The sequence below is a fragment of the Epinephelus moara genome, chromosome 7, assembly GCF_006386435.1.
Source record: "Epinephelus moara isolate mb chromosome 7, YSFRI_EMoa_1.0, whole genome shotgun sequence".
NCBI classification, from domain to species: domain Eukaryota; kingdom Metazoa; phylum Chordata; class Actinopteri; order Perciformes; family Serranidae; genus Epinephelus; species Epinephelus moara.
Genome location: NC_065512.1, coordinates 17,159,873 through 17,175,413, shown reverse-complemented (window position 1 = coordinate 17,175,413; position 15,541 = coordinate 17,159,873). Strand labels below are relative to the sequence as shown.

Genomic DNA, 15,541 nt, shown 5'->3' with positions numbered 1-15,541 from the left:
CAGCCGAGCACCGCAGCACCTCCACGGACTATTACATCCAGACGGTCCCGGTTTTCACTCAGCTGTCCGATAAACCCGCTGCTTCTTCCCACTTGAACCTGAATAACAAACCAGGGCTCGGTGCTCCGGTTGGATCCAAACGGAGAGCCGGGGCTAGCTGGGAGGCTAGCGGAGGCTAACTGGCTGTGCTTCCCTCTGGTCATGCTGCGGCAAACGCTCCGCTAGCCTCACAGCTAGCTCTGTTTTGTTATTCAGGTTTAAGTGGGAAAAAACAGCAGATCTGTCGGGCAGCTGAGTGAAGTGGAGCCTGAGGAGGAAGCACCGGTTAGCCCCAGTTTCACTATAGGCAGATTCACTCGCTACAGGGGTGAGAAAATAAAACCTGAACAGCCAATCAGAGTGATCTCTCTCACCGACAAGCTCCGCCGCCGACTCAACATGCTCAATCGGCCGAAAAGCCGCCGACGCCGAAGTGCCAACGGTGCAGGACACACTGCAAAAACTAGGGCGACAGACACTCACCAACGGCCTGACTTTGGTCAACGGCCGACCGTCGGCTTGGTGTGTCAGGGCCTTAAAGGCTCATTTATACTCCCTTTATGTATAAAAATAGATCTGTTTATTTCAAACATTGTAAGCATCAATGTCCTCTTACTTTGATGCATTTGCTTCATGCTTTCTGTTGGCATAGATACATCCACTTGATGACACTAGAGGGCAGACTTAAAAGTCTCTGACAACAACAAATATGGCCATGGTGAAGAAGGCTGTGATAATGGGGGCGTGTTCTGAATTGCATACTTTGTCTTTTTACTTTTAGTAGGCACTGCTGCTGCCCCTAAAAAGTACGTACTGTTAGATGCAGTATGCACACAGGACATAGTACTTCCTCATAACATTACGCTCTGAACTTTGAACCTCTTGCAGTTAGATCTGTTACCTTGGAGATAAACAAACGCCACTCACCGAGTTCTCCACAGAGAGTCCTCTGTCATTTGTATTTTTATAGCTATGTCCTGTTGTTGTTTGTAATATTTATGACTATCTTGTTCACTGAAACAATCAGTATTGCTATTATTACTGTTCGACTGGTCATCAGTTACTTGAATGCGCTGTCATCCGTCATTACGACTCCTGTCAGCTGTCAAGCCATCATCTGTTTGCGGCTTAGTCGACGTGAGGTATCGTCCACTGTGCAGAGGATTGTGGGTCAGAATAGCCAGAAAAACATGCTGGTTTACATACTGCAAAACTGCACCGGATGTAGTAGAACATCCTGGTATTTTTGGCACACTGCATTTCATCTACTATGTATTGGGACATCATAAATCTTTTTTTGGCATACTAAATAGTATGATAGTATGGGTATTGAAATGCACAGTGTGCCTTTTTAAAAAGGAAGTGATGTAAAATGTCTTTGTTGTGTGCTACGGCCGTGTCTCGCTTGAAATATGTTACGCTACCCCCATGATTTCAAGTGGTGCTGCTCCATTTCGTCTGTGTCCATACGCTCCTACAAAATGTGCCCAAATATGAACAAAATGAATGCACAGTACAGAAAGAAGGCTCCATCTATTTCCTTAAATGTAGGCTGTCTAGCATTGAGCATAAATGAGCCTTATATGTGCATTTACAACTGCCTTCATTTCATTCCTGTTTATCCTGTTGGGGGTTACGGGTGTGCTGGAGCCTATCCCAGCTGACATTGGGCGAGAGGCAGAGTACACCCTGGACAGTTCGCCAGACTATCACAGGGCTGACACATAGAGACAGACAACCATTCACGCTCACATTCGCACCAGAGTCCCCAGCTGATGTAAAATGTCTTTGTTGTGTCCTAGGGTCACGTCTCGCCTGACATACGCTACACTGCCCCCATGATTTCCAGTGGTGCTGCTCTGTTTCATCCATGTCCATAAGCTTTCAGAAAATGAACTCAGAGTAGAAACAGAAGGCTCCATCCGTGTCCGTATATGCAGGTTACCTAGTGTTGTCCATAAATTAGCCTTATGTATGGATCTACAACTGCCTGCACATTATTAATATACTGTATATATATGTATATCTCATGATGGCGCTAGATGAGAAGTCATTGGATCACCGAAGTTAACTACAAAATGTCTTTGAGAGGACTTGAATGTGTATACCAAGTTTCATTGCAATGCATCCAATGCTAGTTGCTGGGACATTGTCATAGGATTCATCCTCTGGACACCATGCATGTCTGTCCTAACATTCATGGCAATCCATGCTGTAGTGGTGGACCCTTGGATGTATAAAGAGAACTGGATACAGTGTTAGAGGTGGGGTCCCCTGTTCATTCCTATTGAAGTTGATAAGTGGTGCATGACGCCAAAAAAGTTTGATTTTTGGTATAACTTTACCTGGATCTTTTGCATCCATGGGCCACTGCAAGTCCTGTTTAGCCCTTTGCTAACTTGAATGCAGATAAAATAATCTAATCATGCGCCTCTTCCAGGCTTTTGAAATGTTATTGGACCCAGTAAATCAAATTATGATAGTAAAATGAATCACTTAACCAGGGTTGTGATGCTCAAAAAAAAAAGGTTACACATGTCTCTTTCACAGTAAAAGTCTATGGGAAAAAAGTCCTCTTGGGCCTAATGGCATTATGTGCTGTAGTTACAAGGTTTGGTCAATATGTCAAATTGGCTTAAAAGCGAATTTCTATCCAATTTCGGTGCTGTTCCTGGAGCTTGGGTGGGCCGACTGACAGACCAACATAGAGTGCTCCAGGGATTAGTCCTAGTTTATTTTCTGCAATAATCTAAAATTCAAGGGAAAAATCCTGTTGTTTTGTTTTTTTGACGAGAGAACCAGGGCGATGCTTACTTGGGGGTACCCAACCTATAAAAACATGTCATCCCTGCAGCTCTACAGCCATCCATTATGACTAAAAATGAAACTGCTACCATTAAATCTTCATTATTTTACAGCTGTTTCTTTTTTGTAATGGTTGTGTATGGAAAGAAGTTTCTCTGGTACATGCATGTCATGTGACCTGCAGTTTTGACAGCTTAAATAGAGTGCATAAATAGAGCTTTGACTATGTTTAAGAAACTATTCTCAACTACTCTGGAGTCTTTAAATATACTGGAGGGAGGCATGTTGTGATATTGTCTGTTATTTACTTGGTTGTTTACACCGGGTGTGCTTTGTACATTATAGCAAAGTATAAACATCATATTAATTTTACAGTAAATCCTTGGGGTATACATTTGTTTGTGTTGGTCAAGTCGCCATCTGATGCATCTGTAGTCAAGTGGGAGTGAAACTGGCAGAATGTTTACACAGTATGTTGTCTAATCTCTGAACAGATACCTGCATATAAATCATCGTCAGATATATGATGACTGCTGGGTTCTCAGATTGTATGTCGCTTGTGTGTGTTGGGGGGTGGGCTATAGTTACGAAGATATTTCATAGAAAAAAATACAGCAAAAAGTGATTAAATTCATCAACATATTGACCCATAAATATGGGATAGGATACCCATGAACCGTTCTGTGAGAATACGTTAACCTGCTTCAGGGTTGGGAACAGGGGCGTCATAGTGGGGGGAAAAATGGGACTTATTACCCAGGGCCCCAGCAAGAGAGGGTCCCTTGAAAATCCTGGAATAAAAAGTTTGGTTTTATTTGCAATTTCTTTTTCATTTCTAAGTAATTAGTGCCATGAGTAAATTACAATTGAAAGACTGACCTTTTTAAAAAAGAAAAAAATAGTGGAAGCTCCTTTGGACCGCTGTCACTCCTTAAAGGTGCAAAATGGTTTAGTCTGAACCTTTTAGGACCCTGAGGACATCTGGTGCCGGCCTACTGACCATCCCAAGAGTCAGAACAAAACATGGTGAAGCAGCGTTTTGTTATCATGCTGCACAAACCTGGAATAACCTCCCAGATAATGTTAGACAAGCCCGACTCTCAACACTTTTAAGCAGGGGCGATTGCTCTGAGACAACAAGGGGGGCTGAACTTCCCCTAAAATTTCATTTAAGAAATGGCCAAATATGCACTATTGAATTTACATTAAAATAAGAATTTACATTGCATTAAACGTGCGCTAGGATGCGTTTAACATCATGACTATAATGTCCAAACGTCAGCTGTTTATCACCAGTTTTCAAACGTGACCTCCTTGTCATACATTCTCGTGTCAGCACGGTGGACGCGGAGCCTCCAAGCGTTCCTATGAGACAGCGCTGAGCAGGTTTTTTTCATGCAGCAAAGCGAGACAGTCATTGGGAGCAGGTTTTTTTCATGCAGCAAAGCGAGACAGTCATTGGATAAATGCGACAAAATCGTCACTTCTTGTGAGGCTCAGCTTCCCTGGGACCTAATGGAGCGGTAGGCAGGAGAGGACGCTTGGTGTCTGCATGATGATTGGAGGAAATGCCTAAAAGGGTGAACCCCTTTGTGACTGACAGCGCTTTTGAAATACACACTGGCATCGTCGCATTTCGAGCTCAGTCCCATGCCGATATTTGCGTGTGGAGTCTTCTGACAGAGTGCAGTCCGGAGTTCCTGCTGTGGTTCTATGGCTTGAGTGTGGTTGAAAAATGGCTTCAATTAAATGTTCCTTTTATAAGTTACTACCTCGCTACAATATGACAAATTTTATGATGTGAACTTAATGTGAACTTCCCCTGTTTGAAAGACCAGCAGCCGCCACTGCTTTTAAGTCGAAGCTAAAAACATTCCTTTTTTATTTTAAAACTCAATTTTAAATCATTCTAATATTTTTATTTTATTTATTCAGTATAGAGTTACAGAATTGAATTGAATTGAATTGAATTGAAAGAAATGAACAGAAAAGAAGCAAACTGAAGGTGCGTGAGAGGGACATGGATTAAGAAAGGAAGGGCAAGGGGACCCACAGAATTGGTGCTACGCCCCTGGTTCAGGAATAACTTTAATTAAGGGGAGGAGATTCCATTGCAGTACAGGATACCTGCAACACAATTGTGTAGCCAATAATTAATGAATATTATCACTGAGGGGATCTCATATTTTAACCAAACACAGTGACAGTCATATTTATTTTGCAGTCTCTCTGGTTGTCTGGATCTAAATAACACCTGCACTATAGTGACATACAGCATACATTTAGCAAATGCAAATACATCTCACCATACAAAAAGCTCACAGCGCCAAACAGGTTAAGGTGGTTGAACTGGGAAAATCAACCAGGTATGAACACTTCACTGCACTGTGGAAAGTTTCCTGTGATGAATGAATGAGCCATTGTGTCAGTGATGGAAATAAATGACAGAAATTAAACTTAAAAGCTTCCCCCCATGCAAAATGATGAATATTTGGAAAGCTATCACATTGTTCTAGCAGTCTACAAATACCAACGGTCTTCTTAAATTCATACACATAAAACAAATCGTGTTATTGTTCGAGGCAGGAGTCAAATGAGCGTCACGCAGTCTGCGGGGAAAGTCAGGCTGCTAAATCGAGCCATGACTTATCGCTCATCATCTACTCCTCGGCCCAACTGAGAGCAGCAAACTCCGACATGTATCCGTTTGTGAGCCGCTGAAATGAACAGCTGTTTTATTTTCCCGGTGCCTACTTGAATGTACATGTGAGGACGGAATCGCGTCTGTTGCTTCTCAGCGGCAGCTATGAGCGGAAGAAGAATGCGCTGTCAGTTTAGTAGCTAGCTAGCTAGCCGCGGCTAACTGCTAATGTGGTGCTAACGGCTAACCATACTGGGTTCAGTGTTATTTGTTGCTTCCGAAGCTTGTAAATGTATCTTTAAGATATCTGTGTACGTGAGAAATGAGGTGTTGCAGCTAACATAACTGTTTGCTTAGTGAGGGGACAAATGCCGCTGATAGATAAGTTTATATGTAGTTGTGAGTGTTGACAGTACACAGTGTAGCCTGCCACCTGGTACCTGTGTGTAACAGCTAGCCACGTAAACTGCTCCTGCTTGGTGTTGACGTAGCAGGAGCAGCTAGCTTGTCTCAACTGTCAAGCTAGCTCAGTTTAATGTGATTTAGGAGCAGTAAATCACTGACAGTCTGCCTGATAACCCAAGACATCCTGAAGACCGAGCCCCACAGAGGATATGAACTACTGTGACTCAAAATGCTATAGCTGGATCTGAACGTGGCTCGTTGGGTTCCTGGTCCTGTTGCATTGTGCGGATGATGAAGCGGGTCATCTGGCTGATATCAGGATTAAACAGAAGAATGATGAAGCTGCTTTTTGCCCTCGCTTTGATCGCCTACATTGCCTGTAAGTACATTCATTTGTGTGTCTCACCTGTTAAACTGTTACCATTCCTGTGACTTCATTTTCATCCTTGACAACCTAGTGGTAAACTTGAGTGAGTAACGTTTGTTAAAACTTACACAACACACTGTTTGGTGGCCAAGCCCCCACAATGTGCAGTACAGGACTTTAAGGACTGAGAGGACATAATTTAAAACACCCAAGTCATCCAACTGGACAAGTGTTAAAGCAGTGAGGGTCAACATACTGTTAAAACCAGTTGCATTTCAGGATAATGTACCATCTAATTTTATTTTATTTTTTTGTGATCAAATTTTTTTTTATTGAAACAGTGTGAGTACAGGTGTGAATAATACATACAAAAAATAAATATTAATAATAAAATAAAATACAAATAAAATCTAATAAATATTAACACAATTAAAGGGAAAAACGTAAATAATTAGGTGAAATAATGACAGGAATAAAAATTAAACAAAATAAAAATAAAATAAATATTATGGCCCCAGGCACAAACTTGTTGTTTGTAAGAGTAAATTATTTAGAAAAAAAAGGTCCTTTAGTCATCCTGACTACGGTCCTTTAGTCATTAATACTGATCCATAAAAATCAATTGATATGTGATCAGTATGAAAATTTGAATTATTCATGGCCTAATGATTTAAAATCCACCTGTCAGACAGTGCAGTTGTAGCAGGCAAGAGAAAAGCAGATAATTCCTCAATAGTCTCTCTTTGGAAGTTTTGAAATTTATTTTTCTAAGATTACCTTTGGGGCTTTTTTGCCTTAAGCTGATAGGACAGACTTGAGCATGAAGCGGGAGAGAAAAGGGCTGCAAGCTTGAAACAAACTTGCGGCTGCTGCTGCAAGGACATTGCCTCTTTACATACCATTGTACATGCTCTAACCACTGAGCTACTGACAGCCACTCATTTGCTTTCTTAGACACACTGACGCTGCGCCATGCATGCACTTTACATACATAATGCAAGATGCACCAGTATGACTTATTTTACTCTCGCTACAGAGCACCAATCTGATACCAGTGTGAAATGAATATACTGTATGCCCCACTGTGACAGTAGCCATGTTTCCATCAGCCTGTTTAGATGCGCATCTAGAAGTATCGCATTGGAAAATTATGATGGAAATGCCAAAATTAGAATTAAAATCCCCTGATTCGCACAAACTAAAATACGCTCGCTTTAGCTGGGTTTTGGTTGATTCAAAAAAATGTTGATTCGCAAAACGGGGGATGGAAACAGTTATGTTCAAATTAAGTCTGACGTAGCGCACCTCTCTCCATGGTGATATCCACACTCTGGGTCGGGAAAGCGGTAATGCATTTACAAGCTGGTTGCCAACCGCCAGAAAACGTAGAAGAACAAGAGACTTGCGAGACTTGTTTTGTTTCCGGTTCTGCGGAAAACTCACGCGAGTTGGTAGTTTTCACCAAAGTCCATACATTTAATGGAAACACGCAGGATTCGTATTTCTTTTAATGCGCATTTCCCAATGATTCGAATCACTTTTGGATGGAAACATAGCTAGTGACTGGATCATGCTTTAATGTGTAAGGCAACGTCAGGCTTGACCTAAACATATAAAGTGATTAGAAATGAAAAACTGAATTGAGTCATTGCAAATTGACAACAAAAAATATGTTTAAGGCATGTTTAAGATGTCATTTTGGCTCTGGGAAGATTTGTGGGCCAATTTTCTCCATTTTTCAATCATTTGTTAAGTCTTTAAAATGTGAGAAAATAAACAATTGGGATAAATGGAAGTAATTATTAGTTGCAGCTCCACTGATATTGAACATGATGTAATATGGCTGAAACAATCCCAGTGCCACACGACAGTTACAGTGCTTTCCACTGAAGTAAATTCCCAAACTATACATTTTGTCAAGTGCCAAGTATGGGTGCAAACTGTCAAACAATGACCTTTTTTACTTCTGTGATTGGCTGGTATTGATAGAATGTTATTTTTGTCTGCTGTGGTGAACAGAGTTGCTGTTTTGTTGATTGTTTTGCACAATGAACATGGTGTCTGTAAAACCAATGAAGTCATCCTTTGTGCCAGTCAGGTGATGCGTCAACAAAGTTTTACGATTACAACCTTGAGTATATTTATTAAACAGGTTTTATTGCCTGAATATGGCAGCGAGGGCTGGTATTTGATAAGTGGCTGAGCTTCTCATTTTATCCGAGTCTCACCATGGGTGATAATTTAATCTAGTAATGCTCTGTAAGGTTGAACTGACATTTTAGTGGCAGTGTGGCTGACAAGTAAGAATGATAAGTGGTTTCAGCAGGGTTGGAGTCAACAGCGCCCACGCTATGTCCAGAACAAAAACAAGATCATGCAAAGTCAAGTCTGAGTTACAACCAAACACAAACAGACCAGAATCCTCTACTAAGACTGAGTTTGACCAAAGATTTCACCAGCAGTCCTCACAGTCATTTGCTATAACATCTAGAATCATTCATAACAGTTTACTTTCTTTAAACGTGTATTATCAGAAAATCACCAGCAGTGTTCTCCAATTTGGGCAGACTATAAAGTTGGTAATGTAGTTACGCTTGCAAACAAACCGCACCGAATATTCGGTAACCGAATATATTCGACAAACCGCACCGAATATTCGGTAACCGAATATATTCGGCCTAATATTGCAAAAAAACACACATTCGGTATTCCGTGGAATAAGTGAAAAGCAAGGCCGAATAAGAGCGGCGTATTTTGATAACGCAATCAAACAGCTTGCGGTGATGGGACGGAGTAAAATGTCGGCAGTGTGGTGATATTTTACTCCGTCCGTCACTGCACTCGCATTTGCGACTAAAAATAGTTCTGTGCCAGCAAAATAAATCATTCAGCACGCTGTGCGAGTACATATTTCAACCAGCAGCAGAAACCCCGCCGGTTGTGGGTTGAACGGGGGTCACAGACACAGACAGGAATATGTATTCTTGTCAAATACGGCGGCCATAGTGCTCTGCGGCGCAAGATAATGGCTTACCAGTGACGGAGAAGCCTGGCTCCAATAATGTCCTCTTCTTGGCGTCATGACTGCCCAAAAGGACCTGGACAGCCGAGCTGTGGCAGCACGAAGTTATGTGACGTGTCAGAGGAGAAACGAGCCGTTCACATTTCTCTCTTTGTGGCAGGTAACGGCCCACAAACCTCACCGCACTTTAGGGACTGTTCTTTACTTGTCAGGGGAGGAGGGTGGCTGGTTGATTTTTATTTTATTTATTTATTTATTTTGATCCCCCCTATGTTCATCACTTATAGATGTTGTTTTTGAAGTATGAATAAGTCAATAAGTAATTTATTCCATTGAAATATCAATGAATAAGTCAATAAGTAATTTATTCCATTGAAATATCAGTGATGTATTATAGAAAAGTGATTTAATTTTTTTTATAAATGACAAAAGGCACATCTGCCTAATTTTTGCTGTGGTATCGTGATAGTACTCAGAACCATGATATTTTCACTGGTATCGTACCGTGGTTCCCAATTTTGGTACCGTGACAACACTAATCTGGAGGGGGTTCACTTGCAAAACTAATGAAAAACTAAACAACGATATTCGGTACTCAGTATTCGGCCACAAATTTTCATTTCGGTGCATCCCTATTTATTGCCTGAGGATCCTTGAGAAAATCACATCAGGGTGGCTTTGGTCAGTGTGTATTAATCTTTTTTCCAAGTCCTGTAACATGTGAGACAAAATGGGCTAGTGCCAAGGATGAGACTGATGCTCCATTGATTTTAAAACATCTATATTAATCTGATGGTCAGTGTGAGGATTAAATTAAATAAGGATAGAATAAATCAATAGGAAAATATCCAGATTTAAGAGATAGGATGTTACCTGGTGGGATTTTTGTACTAATCAATTTTTATGGATCAGTATGAAACTTTGAATTATTCACAGCGCAATGATTTACAGTCCACCTTTAAGACAGTACAGCTGTAGCAGCTGAGAGAAAAGAAGATGAATGCTGGAGCTTCTTTTCCTTAATTGTTTTCATTTGAAAGTTTTTTTGCACTTTTTTTATTTTAAAGATTACTTTTGGACTTTTTGCCTTTAGCTGATAGGACAGACTTGAGCACAAAGGGGGAGAGAAAAGGTCCACAATGTTGAAATAAACTTGCAGCCGCTGCGCCAAGGACATTGCCTTTGTACATGGGACGCCTGCTCTAACCAGTGAGCTACTGGCGGACGCTTACGTGCTTTGTTAGACAAACTGTGACACTGCACTATACATGCTCTTTACATACATAATGTGAGATGCACCAATTTGACTTGTTTGTTAGTCCCGATACAGAGCACCAATCTGATACCAGTGTGAAATGAATATGCTGTATGCCTCACTGTGTGACAGTGACTGGATCATTCTCGAATGTGTAAGGCAACATCAGGCTTGACTTAAACATTGCTTTTGAGTTGTTTTTTTGCATTAAAATAATAAATTGTGCACCAGCGACATGGTAAAAATACATCAAAATGAACAGGAGCATCAATTTAAGTGTAAACCTGACATTAACATTCCAATAAAACAATACAACTGCATAAAATTAGAACAAAATGTGGTCTGCTGGTGTGCTGCTGATGCATGACATAGTACTAAGACGTGTAATCCGACATAAAAGTAGAATTAAATTGAAGTAGTCATACCTGATCCAGCTATTTCAGTCCATATCAGCGTGATATTGCGCTCAGATCGGTGCATCACAGTTTATAATGTTTTCTCTGTCTCTCTTGCAGCTGTCTGGGGAACATATACGAACATGAGGTACAGTAAATAATTTCTCTATCACCTAACTGCTTTTAAATTATACATTTGCCATACTGCATTGTAACTGAACTCATGATTCTTGACAACATTTTCCCCAGCGCCTCTTTGATACCAGAATATTGTGTAAAAAATCATGTCATAATAACCTTTGCTGGTTGGCGATGTTGTTAATTTCTCCTCGATTTTGAATTATATTCAGTGTCTGTGAACGTAGGCGTTAAGTTAATTTATTTTTCTCAGCAGCAGTTTCTTGAGTTTGAGTGCAAGGATGGAGAAATGATCAGTCTGTTGGTGGATTGATTAGAGCTGATCAGATCATGGATTAGAGGAGGAGCCACTGAGTGAAAGCAAACTTTTAGACCCAGTGCTGCACTGCAGGTGTGCAGTTTCTATGGGAATGTAGCCTGTTTAATCCCCCCTATGTTCATCACTTATAGATGCTGTTTTTGAAGTATGAATAAGTCAATAAATAATTTATTCCATTGAAATATCAGTGATGTATTATAGAAAAGTGATTTATTTAGCCTGTTTAATATAAAGTAGGTTGGAAAAGAGATGGACAACATTAAAATGAGAGTGCTGTTGTTCTAAGACAGTGGTTCCCAAGTGGTCCAGCCACAGGGTCCAAATTTCTCCTTAGTCATTAGGTCGAGGTCCACACAGTTAATTACATTCAGTGTCATACTTGTGTTTGGCCATGTCTTCGAGCTAGTTTGCTGTCCCTGTTGTGCCGGGTCCACACTACACGATATCAGCCCGATTCTAGCCCGACGCAGCGACATACGGTGTCGGCATGGATCGTGAACGACAAAGAGTGTCAGGAGACGTCATGAACGACAAAAAGAAAACTAAACATGACACATCTGCTGTCGTTTACTATGACACTTGTGTGTCGTACACGATAATCCATTGTTTCATCTTGTGTAGTGTGTCATAGTTAACGACAGCAGACACCATGTCTGGGACGCCTCACGACGTTCCAACAGAAAGTCTAGCATGTTTGATTTTCTTTTTGTCATTCACAACTCCTCCCGTCACAGCTGTCACTTTGACCAATAGGAACACATTTGGTTTGGGGGGGGAGGGTGTCATTACGCGTCGCCACTGAAACGTTCACTTATAGCCTCTCTTTGGCATTTGAGCAGCTTTATAAAACTCTTGAACATGTAATGGCTCCTTAATTAGCAAGTTGACTTTACATAGACGGCATATCTTTTCAATTTCTCCTGACATTGTGTTGTTTGGTTTGTTCACCGCTCCGCGACATGCGCATTAAGGTCCGAACATACTCGGGCGGAACATACGCGGAACAGACTCCGCGGAGGTCTGCAAGCCCTGTGCACGCAAAGCTCAGATTTTACGACCGCGCGGACTCCGCTCCGCGCACCAGTGACTGCTCGGCATGTATTTTTCACATCGCGGGGATTTTTCACGGACATTTTTACAGGAAACTATAACGCAGAAGTGCGCTCGACTATGAAAGCCCGAATGACTGCGGACATTCTTCGCGGAGTCCGCTCCGCTTATAGTCACCCGAGTATGCTTGTGTCGAGCAGGCGGAAGCGTTGATTCAACGCACAACCCTAGTGCGTGGCGTTCTGCTGCTCCACCTGTGCCCAGACTATGGTCTCCACTGTGTGGTGCTGTTAAAAATTGAATGGTATATTCCAGTTGCGTTCTTAATGAAGGTTCCAGCTACAAAAATGAAACATCAATATGTGGTAGATCGCCACAAATACATGAATGTGTGGGAAAACCGTGATATTCCAGCTGGAAAATTTTCAATTGTGAAAATGTTGGCTTTGAAGCTTTATAGGTTATTTTTCCTGACAGAAAGTGCTGCTGTGCTTCGTCACATATATACATACAGTACATAATCCAGAGACGAAAAACCTGGAGACACTGACTAACCAGTGCAGACTGGGTATTTTCAGGCAGGGGGCTGAAAGAGACAGGCGCCAAAACAGAGCATTTCAGACCAAGGGTGATAACAGATGTTCCAGTACTGACAGTTTGAGGACAATTAAGTGTTTTTCCAACACCAAAGCATGTAAACATGTTCGTCTAGAAACCCAAAATACAATTATGAACCTAAAAAATGAGCATTATAGGTGCCCTTTAAACTAATAAGTGTCGTCTAAAGATCACAGCTCCATCTTTCTCTCTGCCTTTGAATGCTGTGAGAATTCATGCGGTGATTGTGCTGATTAGGTTTATGGTAATGACGCGAGACTATACAGTTTTTTTCAGCTGTTTGCAATCTTTGGTTGAATTGGGCCATTATTGGCAGTGTTGCAGAAATAATGAGCAGGACTGCTTTATGGCAGTATGAGGTTTTTATGTGTTTTCAGCATTATTGTGATTAATTATCTTGATTTGACAAACATTCATGGTGTGTTTTATTCACTCAGTGAACAGAAAATTGACGGTATCAGGACAAAGATATTGTGATATAAGGTTGTATATACTGTGATAGAGGATCTTTACTCTTAACAGATGAATTTCCTCTGGCTCTGTGGTGACTGCTGCCATCATCTCATCCCCCCTTTGTCTTTGTGTCATCATAGATCAATACAAGAACACGGAGAAATGAAGATTGATCAGAGAATTGACGAAGTGAGTGCAACATGTCTTTTACAGGTCCAATGAGCTCTGCTGTATGTTATCAGCTACTATTTCTCTTCCTCATGCACATATTATCTCACATTTACTGGAATACAGCCTTGTAAAGACACGCACGGGGACATTCGATTGATTTGCATTGATTGATTCTACATTTACATTCACGTACTTACTCCGCACGCCTTTGCCTAAGTTAGATTTTTGATTGGGTGCAAAAAAATGTGGAGCAGCCCAGCATGTAACACACATAATTTATATTGTAGGATTAATGGTCTTTACATTGGAGTTGAAAAAAACCTTTTCAGTGCTCTTCCGCTTGTTAAAGAACTGAAGTCTTTATTTACGTGAATTTGCTCTACCTCGTCACACATCCTGGAACGCCTGCCGTACAGGTTGTAAAATACGCTATTTATAGGCAACAGTAGGCTTTTGTTTTGTTTGTCTGCTCTTTTTAACATCGTTGCTATAAAAATAATCAGGTCTTTGTCTTTGTGCAGCACTTTGCATCAAGCACTTTGAGTGGCTGCTTAAAACCACAGGCAACAGTAATGTCACGGCTATAATAAGACAAATCACTCTCTCTGTTGCAGCTACATGCATAAATGTTCTTATTATTTTGTTTGATTGTGTCGACAAATGTGTTTATTGACATTTTCACATAACATATAAAAGCAACACACACACTGAACAGACAAGGCAAACCTAAACAAAACACAGAAGCCCTTTTTAGACAGCAACTGTGCAAATTTGCAGAAAAGCCCAATCACTCTTTTTTCAGCATTGGCAGTATAAAAACAAATTCGGGGAGTGCCGCAAAATGCCGCATACCTAATTTTGTTTATACAGAATGCGCCTTTTTCGGGGCAATGGGGGGCGTGAGCAAGTGTGACGTAAACAGTGACATGGGAGGGAAGCCGCGGCTAGTCAGTCCTTCGGCGATTCTCCAGTTAGTCGGCCTGTTCTTCACCGTCCCCATCACGGTTAATGGCCTCTTCGTTGTGAGGACAAGGAGGGTGCGCAATTCCTTGTCTCCCCAGTTGCTCATCTCTACAGTGTCTGTCAGGTTTTTTTAAAGATATTTTTTCGGCATTTTTAAGCCTTTAATCGATAGGACAGATGAGCGTGAAAGGGGAGAGAGAGAGGGAGTGACATGCAGCAAAGGGCCACAGGCTGGATTCGAACCCGGGCCGTTGTGGCAACAGCCTTGTACATGGGGCGTCTGCTCTACCACTAAGCCACCGACGCCCCAGTGTCTGTCAGGTTTGTGTTTCCCTCTTGCTACTAGCTGCTAATTCCTGCTATCAGCTGTTTCCTGTTTATCCACCGCCAGTGGGTCGCACGTGCGGCGTCATCAACAGCTCCTCCCACAAGTCATCAACAGCCCCTCCCGTTACGTAAGGGCGCCTCGGTCTGTTAAAACTGAAAGGGTTCCGCCAATATGACTACCCTACGAGGCAAAAAATTGGGCACCTCGGATCAACTCGCAAGCCGGCTCTGTGTGTCTAAATGCTCGCTTGCCAGCCCAACATTCGCCGAAAATCTGGCAGTGTAAAAGGGGGCTATAAAGGCACTTTGGATACAATGGTAAAATAAGATTTTATAAGAAATTGAAATGCAATATTTCATGACATCAGTCATGAAGTACTTCTCCACCCGTTACTTCAGCAGCTAGCCTGAGTGTCAGACTGAAGCTCCCAGAACCTTCAGTCTGACATGGCTTCCATTGAAGGTGATTTACAAGGGGGAGGGAATTTGATTTTTTCCCTAACCAATCAGTAGAGATCAATGACTTACCCAGAATCTGACGTCATTAGTATCCATGCCTCGGGGTGCCGAAAA

General features: G+C 41.6%; 1 protein-coding gene and 1 long non-coding RNA gene across 2 annotated transcripts in view; one reads left to right on the top strand and one right to left on the bottom strand.

Moving 5' to 3' along the window:
- LOC126392843 (uncharacterized) overlaps nt 1–6,707 on the bottom strand; it is a 13,858-nt gene extending 7,151 nt beyond the window's left edge. The window contains exon 1 of the long non-coding RNA XR_007570219.1: nt 6,297–6,707. This is a non-coding gene — a long non-coding RNA (uncharacterized LOC126392843). The remainder of the gene's footprint in view (nt 1–6,296) is intronic.
- The window catches only part of uxs1 (UDP-glucuronate decarboxylase 1), a 61,096-nt gene continuing 51,011 nt past the window's right edge, over nt 5,457–15,541 (top strand). Inside the window, exons 1-3 of the mRNA XM_050048493.1 lie at nt 5,457–6,269; nt 11,050–11,077; nt 13,648–13,696. Coding sequence (XP_049904450.1) covers nt 6,179–6,269; nt 11,050–11,077; nt 13,648–13,696 — 168 coding nt within the window. The 5' untranslated portion in view covers nt 5,457–6,178. The remainder of the gene's footprint in view (nt 6,270–11,049; nt 11,078–13,647; nt 13,697–15,541) is intronic.